The sequence below is a fragment of the Ranitomeya imitator genome, chromosome 7, assembly GCF_032444005.1.
Source record: "Ranitomeya imitator isolate aRanImi1 chromosome 7, aRanImi1.pri, whole genome shotgun sequence".
Classification (NCBI taxonomy): Eukaryota; Metazoa; Chordata; class Amphibia; order Anura; family Dendrobatidae; genus Ranitomeya; species Ranitomeya imitator.
The window spans coordinates 3,984,967-4,004,131 of NC_091288.1; the positions used below are offsets into that span (position 1 = coordinate 3,984,967).

Here is a 19,165-nt window from a genome sequence, read left to right on the forward strand (position 1 = left end):
CTTCTGAAGGAGATTTATCTATATCCCACTTCCCATTTCCGGTTTGGAACTTGCAGCTCTCTGGCACCCTCATTACCCTCAGGTCAGTCAGGGTACTGCACCTAAGGTAATTAGTCACCAGAAAGGCTGCCTGCTATGTACTGGCTATTGGGCACGCTGCCGCGAGGGCGATATACCTACTCCCACTCAAACGGGAACAATAATTATCAACGCCGCCGTCGCTACAAAGTCTCCCAAATGCACAAGACAAATCCGCTGCCACCAGCTCCGATTTCCTACGTAGCAAAGGGTCTGGAGCCAACCCAAATCAGTAGAGTAGTTCACCTCCGAGGACGTGACAGTTCCTCATACAACCCCTGGGAAAAATGATGGAATCACTGGCCTTGGGGGATGTTCATTCAGTTATTTAATTTTGAAGAAAAAAAAGCCGATCACAGACAAGGCACAAAACTGAAGTCATTTCCAATGGCAACTTTCTGGCTCTAAGAAACAGTAAAAGAAATCAAGAACAAAAAATGCGGTAGTCAGTAATGGTTACTTTTTTTTAACCAAGCATAGGGAAAAATTATGGAGTCACTCAATTCTGAGGAAAAAAAATATGGAATCATCCTGTAAATTTTCTTACCCAAAACTAACACCTGCATCAAATTAGATCTGCTCGTTATTCTGCATCTAAAAAGAAGTGATCGCACCTTGGAGAGCTGTTGCACCAAGTGAACCGACATGAATTATGGCTCCAACACCAGAGATGTCAATTGAAACAAAGGAGAGGATTATCAAACTCTTAAAAGAGGGTAAATCATCACACAATGTTGTAAAAGATGTTGGTGGTTCACAGTCAGCTGTGTCTAAAATCTGGACCAAATACAAACAACATGGGAAGGTTGTTAAAGGCAAACATACTGGTAGATCAAGGAAGACATCAAAGCGTCAAGACCAGAAACTTAAAGCAATATGTCTCCAAAACAGGAAATGCACAAGAAAACAAATGAGGAACGAATCGGAGGAAACTGCAGTCAGCGTCTGTGACCGAACTGTAAGAAACCGCCTAAAGGAAATGGGATTTACATACAGAAAAGCTAAATGAAAGCCATCATTAACACCTAAACAGAAAAAAACAAGGTTACCATGTGCTAAGGAGAAACAATCATGGACTGTGGATGACTGGATGAAAGTCCTAGTCAGTGATGAATCACGAATCTGCATTGGACAAGGTGATGATGATGGAACTTTTGTTTGGTGCCGTTCCAATGAGATGTATAAAGATGACGGCCTGAAGAGAACATGCAGATTTCCACAGTCATTGATGATACGGGGCTGCATGTCAGGTAAAGGCACTGGGGAGATGGCTGTCATTACATCTTCAATAAATGCACAAGTTTATGTTGATATTTTGGACACTTTTCTTATCCCATCAATTGAAAGGATGTTTGGGGAAGATGAAATCATTTTTCAAGCCGATAATGCATCCTGCCATAGAACAAAACCGTGAAAACATTCCTTGAAAAAAAGACACACAAGGTCAATGTCATGGCTGCAAATAGTCCGGACTCAATCTGAAAAATCTTTGGTGGAAGTTGAAGAAAATGGTCCATGACAAGAATCCAACCTGCAAAGCTGATCTGGGGACATCAACCAGAGAAAGTTGGAGCCAGATTGATGAAGAGTCCTGTGTGACCCTCATTAAAGGGAACCTGTCACCTGAATTTGGCGGGACGGGTTTTCGGTCATATCGGCGGAGTTTTCAGTTGTTTGATTCGCCCTTTCCTTACCCGCTGGCTGCATGCTGGCCGCAATATTGGCCTTGCGCAGGCATGTACTACGGAGGACAGAGAATGAACTTCAATCCAATATTGCGGCCAGCTTGCAGCCAGCGGGTAAGGAAAGGGTGAATCAAACCCCTGAAAACTCCGCCCATATGACCGAAAACCCGTCCCGCCAAATTCAGGTGACGGGTTCCCTTTAAGTCCATGCCTCAGAGACTGCAAGCTGTTTGAAAAGCCAGAGGTGGTGCAACAAAATATTACTGATGTGTTGGAGGTTTTTTTTTTTTTTTTTCATGATTCCATAATTTTTCCCCTATGCTTGGTTAAATAAGTAACCATTACTGCTTACCACATTGTTTGTTTTTGATTTCTTTTAGTGTTTCTTAGAGCCAGAAAGTTGCCATTTGAAATGACTTTAGTTGTGTGCCATGTCTGTGATCTGTTTTTTTTTTCTACAAAATTAAACAACTGAATGAACATCCTCCAAGGCTGGTGATTCCATACTTTTTGCCAGGGGTTGTAGAGCAAGGAGAGACAAGCTGTTAATTTTATATATTTTACTCCCAAAAAGGTAGGCAGTATTTACAGAAGTATAAAACGGTATTATAAAGGTAGACAAGTATCCTATGTATAAACAATTACAAATAAAAAGGGATTAACAGAAGATATAAGGAACTGTGTTTTTTCATTTCAGCTCCTGGCAGACCATGTGGCTCAGGGGAGGGGCAATACATCAAGATGCATTACAGAGCGTCTCTCAGCTAGCTTCCTAGTCAAAGGCTCGTGAAAACTGAGCTCTCAGGGTCTTATACCCCTTGGTCGTGACATCACTGAGTGGGCGGAGCTATGGAATGCACTCCTACTTTCTCAGAGGGACTCAGTTATTGACCATTCATATCTCCTGTAGCTCCAGGATGCCACCTCGTATAACGATCACGGAACTACCATTCTTCTGGGCATGAGCTGGGCATTAATTTGAGCCCAAACTCGATTTGGTTATGAGCCTGTTAAGCAGCATTCTGTTTCTACGTATCTGCTAAGCGCTGCGCCTAGAAAACGCACTGTCATAGCCCGGCCGATGCACATACCAAATATATAACTTCCATATCTCTGTCACTAATTGGGGTCGAGTTATGCCTTAGTATTAAGGTTGTACATGAGAGCACATGGCTTTCATACAAAAGCTTTCTACACACGCCTGCAATCGAGAGGGGGGGGGGGGAGCGTCCCACACTGGAGTTTCAAGTTACAGCTGTATTCAGGGGGAGGGAGTTGCCTGCCGGCCAAGACAGAGAAGAAAAACTTCCTAGGCAGTGTGTTGGGAACCACGGTACCTTCTGAAAAAAAATCACTCAGACCATGGTATTCTTACATTATAGTGACAACACCCATCCTCAAAAAACCCTCCCTCGACCCATCCTCTGTCTAACTATCACCCAATATCTCTTCCCCTCTATGCCTCTAAACTACTGGAACAGCACGTCCATCTTGAACTGTCCTCCCATCTCTCCTGCTCCCCCTTTGATCGGTTACAATCTGGCTTCCGATCGCATCACTCAACTGAAACTGCCCTAACTAAAGTCACCAACGACTTAGTAACCGCCAAGAGCAAATGACACTACTCTGTTCTCCGTCTCCTGGACCGGTCTTTTGCCTTTGACACTGTGGACAACTCCCTTCTGCTAGATTCTCTCATCTCTTGGCATCAGACTTGGCCCTTTCCTGGATCTCGTCATATCTGACAGACTGGACAGTATCTCCGTCTCCCACACCTCCTCACTTCTCCCCCTGTCAGTGTTCCCCAAGGCTCTGTTCTAGGGCCCCTACTCTTCTCCATCTACACCTTCGGCCTGAGACAGCTCTTAAAATCCCACGGTATGCAGTACCATCTCTTCGCCGATGACACGCAGATCTACCTATCCGGACCTGACCTCACCTCCTTACTCACCAAAATCCCACACTGTCTGCTATCTCTGCCTTCTTTTCTGCTCGCTTTCTAACTGAACATGGACAAAACAGAATTCATCATCTTTCCCCCATCTCACTCTACCCCTCCACAAAACCTATCCATCAATGACTGCTCACTTTCTCCAGTCCCGCATGCTCAGTGCTTCAGGTGATCCTCAACTCTGCCCTCTCTTTCAAGCCATACATCCAAGCCCTTGCCTCCTCCTGCCGTCTCAAACTCGAGAACATTTCCCGGATCCGCGCATTCCTTGACCATGAAACCACAAAAACACTAGTGCACGCCCTTATCTCCCGCCTCAACTATTGCAACCTCCTTCTCCTTGGCCTCCCCTCCAGCACTCTGGCACCACTCCAATCCATCCTAACTCTGCTGCCCGACTAATCCACCTGTCCCCCCGCTATTCCCCGGCCTCTCGTCCCTGCCAGGCCCTTCACTGGCTTCCCATTGCCCAGAGACTCCAGTACAAAACCCTAACCATGACGTACAAAGCCATCCACAACCTGTCTCCTCCATACATCTGTGACCTCATCTCCCGGTACTTTCCTGCACGCAACCTCCGATCCTCACAAGATCTCCTTCTCTACTCCCCTCTTATCTCCTCTTCCCACAACCGAATCCCATGCTTCCCCCCCCCCCCCTATACTCTGGAACTCTCTACCCCAACATATCAGACTCTCACCTACCATCGAAACCTTCAAAAAGAACCTGAAGACCCACCTCTTCCGACAAGTCTACAGCCTGCAGTGATCCTAAACCTACTGAACCGTCGCACAACAGCTCTACCCTCTCCTCCTGTATCCTCACCCATCCCTTGTAGATTGTGAGCCCTCGCGGGCAGGGTCCTCCCTCCTTATGTACCTGTGTACCTTATTTTGCTCATGTTTATTGTGTTTGACTACATCAGCCCCTTCCAGGCGTAAAGCGCCATGGAATAAATGGTGCTATATAAATGTATAATAATAATATGCATGGACGAAATACTATCCCCCTCCTTCATAGACTAAATATATGGTGCTCTATTATATTCCACCATGAATTTAGTATATCACAAACACCATATAAATCAATCAAAAACTAACATGGAGACCTGTATGTAATGGAACATGCAATACTATATACATCCCCGAGGTCATTCATCCTTATGTTCATAGTCCATTTACTAGGCACTGCTCCTAATAGCCAGTTTCCTACTCCACACTGATGAGGGGCAAATACCCCGAAACAGCTGTCTGTGGATGGATACCATGTTTTGACATATGTGGTTTTCCTTTTTGGATGCTGTCCTTCCCGGTGAAAGACCTGGCTATTTATTGCTTGCGTTGAGAAACACGTGATGGTGTCTCCGCGGCTTTTCTACATACATTGAAGGCACCTGCATGGCGTATAGTAGTCCATATGTATGACCAAGGCGAATATCAGCATACGTTTTCATATATTTTTTCTTTAATTCCTTGTGTATTTCAATGATGTAATACAAGATCCATCCCTGTACAGAAGATTGTTCAGACACCCGGTTATATCACAATATTGTAACCTATAGAAAAAAAGAATATAATTAAAAACAAAGGATGTGGATGGTTCACCACCTCAGGTGCAGCAGTCGAGTGATCACAAGGGCACAAAACTTAGATTTTCATTGAGTCCCTGTGGCTGGGAGGTCTGGAGGGTCCAGATCCATCGTGTCTCCATCTGACCTAGACGTTTTGATAATTTGCCACCCAATATTAATATCTAAAACATCGATGCCTCGCACTCTCAGCAGTGTACCATCCCACTGATGAAACGCTTTAAAATGGCGTGGGATTGATTTAAGGGTGGAAGTGTCCGTGTGGGTAGCAGCGGCCAGGATCCTCAATACATGTTCTCGGATGCGGACTTAATTTCCGTGTAGTAAGGCCCACATGAGTCCGCATGGACAAGTAGCGCAATATACAACATATCTCGTCGTACACGAGATTCATTGTTTAATCTTAAAGGTCTTAGTACAACGTGAATCAGAAAAAGAATTGCATCGATCAACGTTGGGGCAGGTATGCAGCGGCCAAACGGAACACCACCGCCCTCACGTGAACAATTGTCCAAAAAGGTAGGGATGAGCGGTCCTACATAGTGACTACGTGTAAGGTAATTGTCATGATATGTACTTTTGCCCTGTCCTGTATTTGAATAATATGCCATTTGATGTATGTAACTGTTCTCTGGTTTCTATTAGCTGTAATTTATGTATTTTCTTGTGCTGGGAGTTCACCTGTAACAATATGTCTCCTTCCCCCAATACTTGCAGCCCTAAGCTCTAATGTAATTAAGCTTTGTCAACATCACTAGTGGAGGAATAGCCATTCTTCCTCACAGCAGGTGGCTAGTCAAATGTACATATTACATAGACTGCCTGGAGCCCACCAGTCTAGAATCTTCTGGTGGACCCAACCATTGAATAGAAGGTGTGACCCCTACCCCTTCATGGGCGGATCCCAGGAGCTCAGACAATCCATTCTTATTTTGAGATCAGATGTGATTTGATCCTTGAAGGAGAAGGAGTGGGGATTCTTAGCTGAGGCAAGACCCCATGTCCATCTGGGACTGCGGAAGCGAACGGGGCGAGACTTGAGCTGAGGACATATCTCGTCGCTCGTGGGATTGTTTTGGGATCCCTTGGACTTGTGTGGACTATTGCTTTGTTACCTGGCACAAGGATTATCGGGAGGTGCCCCCGAATCTGTTCCATTGGACTAATTGTGGACTCTGTAGATCTACCTGCATGTGTTGTTCCAGCGTTCTTGATAATAAATCTGTGGAATCATCCCTCGGCCTGTTGTCCCTTCTTGCTCTGCCGTACACCCCGTCACAGTAATCACGCAAGTTCCACGCACGCCTAAATGTGATAGTATGTTTTTTGCCTGATAAACCATCTAAAGATAGGATCAACCTTGAGAATAGGCCATGCCCTACCAGAGTAGCAACGATACGTAGTGATAAATCTTATTTGTCCATCGGTGTTGGGTTTGGCATTAGACGGATTTTTATATAAAAGATCATTACGGCATAAAGTTTCACCCTACGGTAGGCCTTATTGATTATCCACCAACTGTGTCCTCATGCCAAAAAACGTATTTCGAGTTCCTCAGCCCGCTTATCGAAATCATAAATCGGTAGAACAAATACGACGCAAGCGGAGGAACTGCCCAACAGGGATGGATTTTACCATATGGATAGCGTGACAGGAGGAGGCATGTAGTAAAGTATTAGTTGATGTAGCCTTCCTAAAAATGTCAGTTTGAATATTACCAAAACAGTCTCTCTCTTTATAGCGACATCTAAAAAGTTAATTTTATCCGTGTTCCACACGAAGGTGAGATGTATATTGAGGTCGTTGTTGTTCAGGGTAGAGATGAATTCTTGGAGGTTGACGGATGGGCCCTGCCAGACAAAAAAAAAAGAAAAAAAAAAAAGAAGAGGTCGTCGATGTACCGCGTCCAAAAGGGAATGCGGTCAATCGACCCGTTTGTCTGACAGGAAGAGGTCCCTCTCCCACAGCTCCAGGAACAGGTTGGCATGAGACGGCGCGAAGGCCGCTCCTACGGCTGTACCCTGGAGCTGTAGGTAGAAGGACCCCTTGAAGACAAAAAAAAAAAATTGTGTATGAAGGTGAACTCAAGTAGCTCAAGCAGAAGTTCCCTCAAACCCAGAAACAAAGAAAGTCACGAGGAAATACCGCACCGCTGTAATAGCATCTGAGTTCAGAGAGGCCTGGATGTCTTCCTGGAGCAGAACAATATTGTATCATACAATTATTAGGTTCTGTAGAAGGACGTAGATCTGGGGATTTATTATGATGGAATATAGGCTGAACTGGATGGACAAAAGGCTTTTTTCGGCCTTACTAACTATGTTACTATATGAGTGACACTGGTATATAAGGATTCAACATCTGCTGAGAATCCCCATCGAAGCACAAACCGTCCACAACAGCTCCCCCGTATCCTTGAGGAAGGACAGCAACCAAGGGTTGGAGGTTAAAATCAAACCATCGATTTACGTGTTCCAGAAAGTTCCCCCTACCAGGAATTATTGGTTGACCAGGTGGCACCATGGAATCCTTGGGAACCTTAGGCTGTGTGCACACATTGCGGATTTTGATGCGTTTCCGCTGCGTTTTTGGACGCGTGGCATTGCATCAATTCCACATTGTAGTACGGTAAGACTATGTGCACATGTTGCGGATTCGTGTGCAGATTTTTCCGCACCACTTTTTAAAAATCTGCAGGTAAAACACACTGCATTTTACCTGCGGATTTCCAGCATTTTTTGTGCAGATTTCACCTGCGTTTTACCACCTGCGGATTCCTATACAGGAACAGATGTAAAACGCTGCAGAATCCGCACAAAGAATTGACATGCTGCAGAAAATACAACGCACCATGTGCATTGTGGATTTGGATTTCCATAGGTTTACATGGTACTGTACAACGCATGGAAAAAACTGCTGCGAATCCGCAACGTGTGCACATACCCTGACAATGATAGTCAATGGGAATTTGAGAATTGCTGCACATATACTGAGGAAACATCCGTGCGGATTCGCTGCGTTTCTGCACCCATTGACTATACATTGAGTAAGGCAAATCCACACATCAAAAAACGCATGACAATCCGCAACAAATCTGCATTAAATCCGCAAGCATTTTGGCCAGAGATGCACATTCTGTGCGGGAAATTCCGCAGGCCACTCCGCAACATGTGCACATACCCTTAGTAAGAAGGTACAAAGTAGCAATTTTGGGGTCATTGACTAACTGTGCCGAAGCCAGGTCTTTGGTGATAACGTCATGCTCAATGGCCTGCTTTAAGATGGCATCATATTGAGCACAGTACAGAAAGGGGATTAGATGTCCATTTTCTGTAACAGATTGTGTTTAATTGACGAAACGCCTCTCTCTCGTACATTTACATGTTACACAGTAGTCAGTGCTCCTGATTAGCCCCAGAGAAAGTGTCGCTGCTCTAGGAGGATTCTCCTGACATTTCCTGGTCCATAAACAGCTGACAACACAGCAAAGAATCTCACTGTGGAAAGTTGTTAGAAGGGATGAAACCTCTGCAGGCATCAGATCCACTATGGACGCTGTGAAGACGTCATCAAGAAGGGGCGGAAATCTGGAACAACGATGACGTCCCCCAGATATTGGGGAAAGCCAGGGGGCAACATGAGAGGAGCTGCAGGGATGTCTGGCCAGTCCTGTGTCCTACATGTGACAGCAATGTTTTCTTCATATGTCCGGACTCTGGGGTCAGTGACAAGATGGAGCCTCCTCTTACAAAGTTCATCCACACCTGGCGATATTCTGCCAAAGCCTCCATCACGTCGGCCACAAGCGAGAAACGCCGTCAGTCTGATGAGACCGAGGGGGAACTCTGTGGCCATAATCCCAGAGGGTGTAAAGCCGGCAGCGGTCATCACCAGACGATCATCATCCCCACAGTGAGGCATGATCCGCCGCACAGAGGAGGACGAGTGGAAGGGGCCGCTGCACAGAGGAGGACGAGGGGAAGGGGCCGCCGCACAGAGGAGGACGAGTGGAAGGGGCCGCCGCACAGAGGAGGACGAGTGGAAGAGGCCGCCGCACAGAGGATGACGAGGGGAAGGGGCCGCCGCACAGAGGATGACGAGGGGAAGGGGCCGCCGCACAGAGGATGACGAGGGGAAGGGGCCGCCGCACAGAGGGGGACGAGGGGAAGGGGCCGCCGCACAGAGGAGGACGAGGGGAAGGGGCCGCCGCACAGAGGAGGACGAGGGGAAGGGGCCGCCGCACAGAGGGGGACGAGGGGAAGGGGCCGCCGCACAGAGGAGGACGAGGGGAAGGGGCCGCCGCACAGAGGAGGACGAGGGGAAGGGGCCGCCGCACAGAGGAGGACGAGGGGAAGGGGCCGCCGCACAGAGGAGGACGAGGGGAAGGGGCCGCCGCACAGAGGAGGACGAGGGGAAGGGGCCGCTGCACAGAGGAGGACGAGGGGAAGGGGCCGCTGCACAGAGGAGGACGAGGGGAAGGGGCCGCTGCACAGAGGAGGACGAGGGGAAGGGGCCGCCGCACAGAGGACGAGTGGAAGAGGCCGCCGCACAGAGGATGACGAGGGGAAGGGACCGCCGCACAGAGGAGGACGAGGGGAAGGGGCCGCCGCACAGAGGGGGACGAGGGGAAGGGGCCGCCGCACAGAGGGGGACGAGGGGAAGGGGCCGCCGCACAGAGGGGGACGAGGGGAAGGGGCCGCCGCACAGAGGGGGACGAGGGGAAGGGGCCGCCGCACAGAGGACGAGTGGAAGAGGCCGCCGCACAGAGGAGGACGAGGGGAAGGGGCCGCTGCACAGAGGAGGACGAGGGGAAGGGGCCGCCGCACAGAGGACGAGTGGAAGAGGCCGCCGCACAGAGGATGACGAGGGGAAGGGACCGCCGCACAGAGGAGGACGAGGGGAAGGGGCCGCCGCACAGAGGGGGACGAGGGGAAGGGGCCGCCGCACAGAGGGGGACGAGGGGAAGGGGCCGCCGCACAGAGGGGGACGAGGGGAAGGGGCCGCCGCACAGAGGATGACGAGGGGAAGGGACCGCCGCACAGAGGGGGACGAGGGGAAGGGGCCGCCGCACAGAGGGGGACGAGGGGAAGGGGCCGCCGCACAGAGGGGGACGAGGGGAAGGGGCCGCCGCACAGAGGGGGACGAGGGGAAGGGGCCGCCGCACAGAGGATGACGAGGGGAAGGGGCCGCTGCACAGAGGATGACGAGGGGAAGGGACCGCCGCACAGAGGGGGACGAGGGGAAGGGGCCGCCGCACAGAGGGGGACGAGGGGAAGGGGCCGCCGCACAGAGGGGGACGAGGGGAAGGGGCCGCCGCACAGAGGGGGACGAGGGGAAGGGGCCGCCGCACAGAGGGGGACGAGGGGAAGGGGCCGCCGCACAGAGGATGACGAGGGGAAGGGACCGCCGCACAGAGGGGGACGAGGGGAAGGCCCCATCTATACCCTCCCCCATCACACTGACCTTTGCACTCGCCCCAGTTTATGAGAGCTGGTGTCTTCCGGTCCGTTATCAATGGATGCTTCTATGTGTCAGATAGGGGAGACCTGCGACCGGTTCAACGCAGCCGCTTTTCTAGCACCTTCCTTTTCCTTCTCAGCTTCCGTCCGTTTCCAAGGAGACGCCATTCCTATTCAGTCGGGGCGGGGTCGGGCGGAGGATTCTGACCGCTGGTTGGTTGGAGTGTGACAGGTGACCTCGTCTTATTTGTAACCGTTGACCGAGTTGTCAACCAATCTTATTGTAACTATTGTGTTGTTCCGCCCTCAGTGTCTTATCGTCCAATCAGAGCAGAGAGTGTGTGAAGGCGTCTGTGTCAGCAGGTTAGGCTGCGGCCGTGTGACAGAGCAGCCCGAGCAACTGACGACGGGACAGGAGGAGGAAGAGGGAAAGTTCTGAGGGAGGAGCGAGGAAGTGTGGAGGCCGCGGAGAGGAACGGAGGCCGCGGAGGGGAACGGAGGCCGCGGAGGGGAACGGAGGCCGCGGAGAGGAACGGAGGCCTTACCGTCAGCGTGAGAGAACCGCGCAGCCGTGAGGACAGGAGGTGAGGACAGGAGGAGGGGGGACAAGTTCGCAGCTTTACTCCTTTTTATGCCATTGACTCCGAGAGCTTCATACAAACCCCACGTCCCCCCGCACCGCCCTCATCTGCCCCACGTCCCCCCGCACCGCCCTCATCTGCCCCACGTCCCCCCGCACCGCCCTCATCTGCCCCACGTCCCCCCGCGCCGCCCTCATCTGCCCCACGTCCCCCCGCGCCGCCCTCATCTGCCCCACGTCCCCCCGCGCCGCCCTCATCTGCCCCACGTCCCCCCGCACCGCCCTCATCTGCCCCACGTCCCCCCGCGCCGCCCTCATCTGCCCCACGTCCCCCCGCGCCGCCCTCATCTGCCCCACGTCCCCCCGCGCCGCCCTCATCTGCCCCACGTCCCCCCGCACCGCCCTCACCTGCCCCACGTCCCCCCGCACCGCCCTCACCTGCCCCACGTCCCCCCGCACCGCCCTCATCTGCCCCACGTCCCCCCGCACCGCCCTCATCTGCCCCACGTCCCCCCGCACCGCCCTCATCTGCCCCACGTCCCCCCGCACCGCCCTCATCTGCCCCACGTCCCCCCGCGCCGCCCTCATCTGCCCCACGTCCCCCCGCGCCGCCCTCATCTGCCCCACGTCCCCCCGCGCCGCCCTCACCTGCCCCACGTCCCCCCGCACCGCCCTAATCTGCCCCACGTCCCCCCGCACCGCCCTCACCTGCCCCACGTCCCCCCGCGCCGCCCTCACCTGCCCCACATCCCCCGCGCCGCCCTCACCTGCCCCACGTCCCCCGCACCGCCCTCACCTGCCCCACGTTCCCCTCGCCGCCCTCACCTGCCCCACATCCCCCCACACCGCCCTAATCTGCCCCACGTCCCCCCGCACCGCCCTCACCTGCCCCACGTCCCCCCACACCGCCCTAATCTGCCCCACGTCCCCCCGCACCGCCCTCACCTGCCCCACGTCCCCCCGCGCCGCCCTCACCTGCCCCACATCCCCCGCGCCGCCCTCACCTGCCCCACGTCCCCCGCACCGCCCTCACCTGCCCCACGTCCCCCCGCGCCGCCCTCACCTGCCCCACATCCCCCGCGCCGCCCTCACCTGCCCCACATCCCCCGCGCCGCCCTCACCTGCCCCACGTTCCCCTCGCCGCCCGCCCCGCGTTCCCCTCGCCGCCCGCCCCGCGTTCTCCAGAGGTGCTGGGATTTCTGCACAAGGCTCAGACTCCGCACTGGAGAATCCAGAGGTTCCACTTCTTCTCGGTGATGTAACATCGCTGCTGGGTGTCCTGTACAGGCGGCTGCACAAAGTGCTGGATTCTGGTGACCTCCTGCACTCTCTGTTATCTGCCAGGTTCACTGTACATTAGTGCAGAGTCTGCACCGCTTATCTCCCTCTAATTATCTTGGCGCCACATTCAGCAGCACCGCCTCATTAACCCTTTACCTACAGCAGAGCAAGTCCCGGAATACAATGCTGCTCTATTCCAAGTACATAGAACGGAATAATATATGTACACAGTGAGTGCAGCTCTGGAGGATAATACAGGAGGTAACTCAGGATCAGTAATGTAATGTATGTACACAGTGACTGCACCAGCAGAATAGTGAGTGCAGCTCTGGAGGATAATACAGGAGGTAATTCAGGATCAGTAATGTATGTACACCGTGACTGCACCAGCAGAATAGTGAGTGCAGCTCTGGAGTATAATACAGGAGGTAACTCAGGATCAGTAATGTATGTACACAGTGACTGCACCAGCAGAATAGTGAGTGCAGCTCTGGGGAATAATACAGGAGGTAACTCAGGATCAGTAATGTAATGTATGTACACAGTGACTGCACCAGCAGAATAGTGAGTGCAGCTCTGGAGTATAATACAGGAGGTAACTCAGGATCAGTAATGTAATGTATGTACACAGTGACTGCACCAGCAGAATAGTGAGCGCAGCTCTGGGGTATAATACAGGATGTAACTCAGGATCAGTAATGTATGTACACAGTGACTGCACCAGCAGAATAGTGAGCGCAGCTCTGGAGTATAATACAGGAGGTAACTCAGGATCAGTAATGTATGTACACAGTGACTGCACCAGCAGAATGGTGAGTGCAGCTCTGGAGTATAATACAGGAGGTAACTCAGGATCAGTAATGTAATGTATGTACACAGTGACTGCACCAGCAGAATAGTGAGCGCAGATCTGGGGTATAATACAGGATGTAACTCAGGATCAGTAATGTAATGTATGTACACAGTGACTGCACCAGCAGAATAGTGAGCGCAGATCTGGGGTATAATACAGGATGTAACTCAGGATCAGTAATGTAATGTATGTACACAGTGACTGCACCAGCAGAATAGTGAGTGCAGCTCTGGAGTATAATACAGGAGGTAACTCAGGATCAGTAATGTATGTACACAGTGACTGCACCAGCAGAATAGTGAGTGCAGCTCTGGGGTATAGTAGAAGGCTTTCCTCCGGCACTGTGTGCAGCTGTTACTGTGCGGTTTCTTACAGATATGGCAAGTTCGCCTTCTGGCGGTGTCCGTTCTGTGGATAATGACGGTCAGAGGAGGAGACGGGGCCCCGGAGCGTTGGCCACGGCTTATCTGGTCATTTACAATGTGATCATGACAGCGGGGTGAGTAGATCTGGGCTGGTTGATGGCTGTGATGACGGAGGACGCTCCTCTCTGCGGACTTCCCTGGGTGGCGGTGCCAGTGTTGTGTATTGAGCTCATACCTGATGACTTCTCGCTCTGTAGTTGATGGTTCTCTGTGGCCCTCAGGTGACGGCGGCCGGGCCCCAGGAATCTGCCGGTTACAGGGGAGGTCTAGTGATGGCGCCGTTGTGCTCCGTGTCTTGCAGGTGGCTGGTCATAGCAGTCGGTTTAGTGCGCACGTATCTTGCCAAGGGGAGTTATCACAGCCTGTATTACTCCATCGAGCGGCCCCTGAAGTTCTTCCAGACGGGAGCGCTGCTGGAGGTAGGGACGGCGGCGCCTCATCCTGACTGTGACTCGGGGAAGGTTCCGGAGACTGACGCCATCTTTTTATTTACAGATTATACATTGTGCATTGGGTAAGTCACTGGGCGAAGGTCGGCAGCGGCCGTGCGGTGAGTGACTGATACCGGGAGTCTGGGTGTTATATGTTACTCCATCCTCAGCCCAGTTACGGAGAAAGGGGGACGTCTCTGCCCGTGAGGGGGTCCTCCATGTTGTGGCCACTGTTGTATAACGGACAATAGTCGGCCCTGTAGTGACCGCAGACCATCTCTGACCGCTGCCTGGGTTTGGGGGCCGCAGCACTGACTCCCCGTGTTTCTTCACCCCAGGAATTGTGCCGTCCTCCGTGGTCCTCACAGCGTTCCAGGTGCTTTCTCGGGTGTTCCTGACCTGGGCCGTCACACACAGCGTGAGAGAGGTGCGTGTGGGGCAGGACATGGCGACCGGGTGAACGGGGGGCGCCTCTCCTCTTGTCCAGTTGAACGGGGGGCTCCTCTCCTTTTGTTCGGGAGAACGGGGGGCTCCTCTTGTCCGGGTGAACGGGGGGGCTCCTCTCCTCTTGTCCGGGTGATTGGGGGGCTCCTCTCCTCTTGTCCGGGAGAACGGGGGGCTCCTCTTGTCCGGGTGAATGGGGGGCTCCTCTCATCTTGTCCGGGTGAATGGGGGGCTCCTCTCCTCTTGTCTGGGTGAACGGGGGGCTCCTCTTGTCCGGGTGAATGGGGGGCTCCTCTCCTCTTGTCTGGGTGAACGGGGGGCTCCTCTTGTCCGGGTGAATGGGGGGCTCCTCTCATCTTGTCCGGGTGAATGGGGGGCTCCTCTCCTCTTGTCTGGGTGAACGGGGGGCTCCTCTTGTCCGGGTGAATGGGGGGCTCCTCTCCTCTTGTCTGGGTGAACGGGGGGCTCCTCTTGTCCGGGTGAATGGGGGGCTCCTCTCATCTTGTCCGGGTGAATGGGGGGCTCCTCTCCTCTTGTCTGGGTGAACGGGGGGCTCCTCTTGTCCGGGTGAATGGGGGGCTCCTCTCCTCTTGTCTGGGTGAACGGGGGGCTCCTCTTGTCCGGGTGAATGGGGGGCTCCTCTCCTCTTGGGGGGGGGGGCTCCTCTCCTCTTGTCCGGGTGAATGGGGGGCTCCTCTCATCTTGTCCGGGTGAATGGGGGGCTCCTCTCCTCTTGTCCGGGTGAATGGGGGGCTCCTCTCCTCTTGTCCGGGTGAATGGGGGCTCCTCTCCTCTTGTCTGGGTGAACGGGGGGCTCCTCTTGTCCGGGTGAATGGGGGGCTCCTCTCCTCTTGGCCGGGTGAACGGGGGGGGGGGGGGGGGGGGCTCCTCTCCTCTTGTCCGGGTGAACGGGGGGCTCCTCTTGTCCGGGTGAACGGGGGGCTCCTCTTGTCCGGGTGAATGGGGGGCTCATCTCCTCTTGTCCCCTCAGGTGCAGAGCGAGGATTCGGTGCTGCTGTTCGTTGTTGCCTGGACAATCACTGAGATCATCCGCTACTCGTTTTATACCTTCAGCCTCCTCAACCATCTGCCGTACATAATCAAATGGGCCAGGTGAGTGGGGGACGCGGCGGACCCCCAGTGACAAGTTTCATAGCTTCACTTCTGGTCTTGCTGTGGGTTTGGGGCGATGTTTTTTTTTTTTGGCCGTTTCTGTTTGTTTTTGCCCGCAGACGCTCCACCTGCAGCTTTTTCTGCTCTGCTGGATTTTTTTCATTAGAAATCATGTGATTCTCAGAGTCATCTCCGGGCCCCGTGATTGGTAATGATTAAAAAAACAATAAAATGAGCAGTAACACAGCCAGACACTGAGAGTTACACGCCTGTTCTTCCATACGTTACCATTCACACCACAGATCTCCACCCAGGATTTACAGTCTGTGCTGCGGGGCAGGAGGTGGACGGGGCGGCTGCAGGGCGGCTGCGAGGCAGGAGGGGGACGGGACGGCTGCGGGGCAGGAGGGGGACGGGGCGGCTGCGGGGCAGGAGGGGACGGGACGGCTGCGGGGCAGGAGGGGGACGGGGCGGCTGCGGGGCAGGAGGGGACGGCTGCGGGGCAGGAGGTGGGACGGGACGGCTGCGGGGCAGGAGGGGACGGCTGCGGGGCAGGAGGGGATGGCTGCAGGGCAGGAGGTGGGACGGGACGGCTGCGGGGCAGGAGGGGGACGGGGCGGCGCGGCTGCGGGGCAGGAGGTGGGACGGGACGGCTGCGGGGCAGGAGGGGACGGCTGCGGGGCAGGAGGTGGGACGGGACGGCTGCGGGGCAGGAGGGGGACGGGGAGGCTGCGGGGCAGAAGGTGGGACGGGGCAGCTGTGGGGCAGGAGGGGACGGCTGCGGGGCAGGAGGGAGACGGGGCGGCTGCGGGGCAGAAGGTGGACGGGGCGGCTGCGGGGCAGGAGGGGGACGGGGCGGGGCAGGAGGTGGACGGGACGGCTGCGGTGCAGGAGGGGGCGGCTGCGGGGCAGGAGGTAGACGGGGCGGCTGCGGGGCAGGAGGTGGACGGCTGCGGGGCAGGAGGGGGGATGGGGTGGCTGCGGGGCAGGAGGGGGACGGGTGTCGCTCACCGGCAGCCATAACCCCTATTGTCCCATCCTCTTTCAGGTACACCCTCTTCATCGTCTTATATCCCATGGGGGTAGCCGGAGAGCTGCTGACCATCTACGCTGCGCTGCCGTCAGTCCAGCAGACCGGCCTGTACTCCATCAGCCTGCCCAACAAATACAACTTCTCCTTCCATTACTACACCTTCCTCATCCTCATCATGGCGTCCTACATCCCCAGTGAGTATTTGTCTGCCGGGACCAAGCGACCGCTACTGGGTGAACCGCTGACTGCCGGGATCCTCGGGGGGCATTCTCCTCTGGCGGGGGGTCCTGTGCGTCTTCCTTATGGGCATTCTCTGGCGGGGGGTCCTGTGCGTCTCTCTCGGTGTTCTATGGTGGTGTGTACTGTGCGTCTCGGGGGTGTTCTCCGGCGGGGGGGTCCTGTGCGTCTCTTTCGGGGGCGTTCTCCGGCGGGGGGGGTCCTGTGCGTCTCTCTCGGGGGCGTTCTCCGGCGGGGGGGTCCTGTGCGTCTCTCTCGGGGGCGTTCTCCGGCGGGGGGTTCTGTGCGTCTCTCTCGGGGGCGTTCTCCAGCGGGGGGGTCCTGTGCGTCTCGCGGGGGGCGTTTTCCGGCGGGGGTCTTGTGTGTCTCTGTGGACGTTCTCCTTTGGCAGGTCCTGTGGGTCTCCCTTGGGGGCATCCTTTTCCAGAAGTGGTGGGTCCTGTGTGTGTGTTCCTCGTGGGGGGCGTCCTTTTTCAGCAGTAGGGGTCCTGTGCATCTCCTTTTGGGGGTCCTGCTGCGCCGTCACTCACCGGCTCCTTCTTTCCGCAGTTTTCCCGCAGCTCTACTTCCACATGTTGCACCAGAGGAGGAAAGTTCTTCACGTCGAGCGCAAGAAGTCGGCTTAACCCTTCCTGCGCCTCCACCGTCGTCTTCTCTCCTCACGTTTTCCACCTCTTCTTGACCCCTAATGCTGCCGCCTCTTTGAGTGCGCCCTTTCCTATGAGAGTGAGGTAACTGCCTGCAGGGGTGGAGTGTTTACATACTAACCCCGGCCACTACCCAGCATGCACCAGGAGGGGCTCCGCCGCCGCCTTTTATATTACTAAATGCTAGAGGCCGCTCTGAGCTGGGACGCCGCGCTGCTGCTGCATGCGCCGAGGACTTACTGCTTGGAGGCAGCTGTGCCAAGTGTGGGGGTGCTGGGGGTCCCAACTTCTGGTACGATACCATTGGAGCCTCAGCTCGGCAGGACCGAGCTGTGAACCTACAGCCACATACCTCAGCTCCTCGGGGGTGGAGCCAGCAGACACAGGAGGCGTGGCTACCAGAGGGGGCGCTGATCTGTCCCCAGATGAGCCAATGGAGAAAGACCTTCATCACCTCCATGTTCCCCTCCCCCGCTCAAAACGCCCTCTACAGGAATCATCTCACACAAACACCCCTGGATCTCAGGCAGGAGTACGCCCTGACCCTGGGCTGCACCCGGTGGGATATGAGGGTCCCGTCACATGCAGGGGCCCCATTATAATGCACTAGTCCTCCAGAAATCTCCGCAGCCCTTGTACAAGCCGCGCTATAGTCTGGACGTTAACCCTCTCCTGGCCTGCAGCAGTGTGCGCCATTTTCCAGCTCCCTGCATGTGCGACGGGGTCAGGCGGAGTCTGGTCACACACGGCGTCCCGAGCTTCATGTCTCTACGGATCCTGCGGGCGACCAACAGTAAAACATTTTCTGACAGTTTCATCGTTTGTGGGTTTTTGCATCGGAGATGGGGGAGATATGGCACCTCTCCTGGCTGTGTCAGGTACCGCAGCGTGGCACATATGATGGCTGCAGGGCGGCCAGGACCTCGCGCTGCCCCTCCATACACCCCGCGCTCACGTTCCACGGACCCATCTCATTTGTTTCACTTCTCTACCATTTTGCAAATCTCTGGAGGATAAGACACAATGTAACGGCAGATTAGTGAGTGCAGCTCTGGAGGATGAGACGATGTAATGGCAGAATAGTGAGTGCAGCTCTAGAGGATACGACACGATGTAACGGCAGAATAGTGAGTGCAGCTCTGGAGGATATAACACGATGTAATGGCAGAATAGTGAGTGCAGCTCTGGTGTACAAGACACAATGTAATGGCAGAATATTGAGTGCAGCTCTGGAGGAAGAGACATGATGTAACGGCAGAATAGTGAGTGCAGCTCTGGAGGATGAGACATGATGTAATGGCAGAATATTGAGTGCAGCTCTGGAGGAAGAGACATGATGTAACGCGCAGAATAGTGAGTG

At 54.4% G+C, this 19,165-nt stretch overlaps 1 protein-coding gene and 1 long non-coding RNA gene across 3 annotated transcripts; one reads left to right on the forward strand and one right to left on the reverse strand.

Moving 5' to 3' along the window:
• Positions 1–5,156: 5,156 nt before the first annotated feature.
• On the reverse strand, positions 5,157–11,049 carry LOC138644324 (uncharacterized). Its single transcript, XR_011314603.1, has 2 exons — positions 10,766–11,049; positions 5,157–5,269 (listed from the first exon to the last, which is right to left on the reverse strand). It is a non-coding gene; the product is annotated as an uncharacterized lncRNA (long non-coding RNA).
• Positions 11,050–11,105: 56 nt separating this feature from the next.
• On the forward strand, positions 11,106–18,622 carry HACD2 (3-hydroxyacyl-CoA dehydratase 2). Of its 2 annotated transcripts, none has more exons than XM_069732573.1 (8): positions 11,106–11,345; positions 13,851–13,974; positions 14,202–14,319; positions 14,396–14,450; positions 14,670–14,758; positions 15,767–15,888; positions 16,937–17,115; positions 17,708–18,622. In XM_069732573.1, exons 2-8 carry the CDS (start codon positions 13,853–13,855, stop codon positions 17,782–17,784), a joined length of 762 nt encoding a protein of 253 aa, XP_069588674.1. In that variant the 5' UTR covers positions 11,106–11,345; positions 13,851–13,852; the 3' UTR covers positions 17,785–18,622. The 2 variants fall into 2 exon arrangements, with proteins under 2 accessions (XP_069588674.1, XP_069588675.1); XM_069732574.1 differs by having other exon boundaries at positions 14,396–14,414.
• Positions 18,623–19,165: the final 543 nt, after the last annotated feature.